Genomic DNA, 931 nt, shown 5'->3' with positions numbered 1-931 from the left:
AATAAACGGAATACAGATCAGGCAAGAGGTGGCAGGGTATCTCAGCAGAAGGGTTGATTAACAAATAATTAACAAAACTCGTGTTTGGAAAAATATTGTCAAATGTGCAAAGGCAAGATGCAAAAAATGACGACCAATATGCGTTTGAGCGCGCGAGGAAAGCAGAGACACCATGATGATGGCAAGGGATTGGGTGGCGTCCAGATCAACATGTCAAGTCACTATATCGTGGCGGATGGGCAGCGCAGATTCCGAAAGGGTAGGCAGGCGGAGGTAGAACAAGAGGAAGCAAAGAAACCCAAAACGGAGAAAGGCAATCGTGTTAAAGACGAGAGAAGAGATTGAAACGGGACGGGTGCACGCAAAGGGCAGGGTGTCGAGGGGAGAGACGGGCCGAGCGGATGTGCAGGAGGAGCAGCAGCAAAGCGGAAAGAAGGGGGTACTGTACTGACCTCGTCCTTGGCTTCAGCATCAACGCCGTGCTCCAACAGTGTCTCCACCACCTTGACATGGCCGTTATAGCAGGCATAGTGCAGTGGTGCTCGGCCGCCCTGGTACAGCATCATCAGCATATGTTAGAGGTGTACCAGCAGAGGGAGGTTAATGGGAAAGAGGGAAGTATTGACCTTGTTCTGCGCTTTTGCATCGACACCATGCTCCAACAGCATCAACACTACCATGATACGACCGGTATGGCAGGCATAGTGCAGTGGTGTCCGGCCATACTATGGGATGATGCCTCAGCATTAGATACAGCGTTATCATATGTTGTAGGTGTACCATCATAAGACGGAAGAGCAAGTGGGAGGTACTGACGTCGTCCATGGCTTTTGCATCAGCGCCATGCTCCACCAGCATCTCCAAACACCTTGACATAGACTTGATCGCAGGCATAGTGTACTGCAGTCCGGCCATACTGTGGGAGATGATT

General features: G+C 50.7%; 1 protein-coding gene across 1 annotated transcript in view; it reads right to left on the bottom strand.

The window, feature by feature from the left end:
* The window catches only part of MONBRDRAFT_30437 (uncharacterized protein), a gene marked incomplete at both ends in the record, with an annotated part of 1,363 nt that extends 448 nt beyond the window's left edge, over positions 1 to 915 (bottom strand). Inside the window, 3 exons of the mRNA XM_001750878.1 lie at positions 453 to 551; positions 588 to 725; positions 781 to 915. Of these exons, the coding sequence (XP_001750930.1) occupies positions 453 to 551; positions 588 to 725; positions 781 to 915 (372 nt within the window). The remainder of the gene's footprint in view (positions 1 to 452; positions 552 to 587; positions 726 to 780) is intronic.
* Between the last annotated feature and the right edge of the window lie 16 nt (positions 916 to 931).

The sequence above is a fragment of the Monosiga brevicollis genome, genomic scaffold, assembly GCF_000002865.3.
Source record: "Monosiga brevicollis MX1 MONBRscaffold_51 genomic scaffold, whole genome shotgun sequence".
NCBI classification, from domain to species: domain Eukaryota; class Choanoflagellata; order Craspedida; family Salpingoecidae; genus Monosiga; species Monosiga brevicollis.
This window is presented reverse-complemented; position numbering and strand designations above follow the sequence as displayed.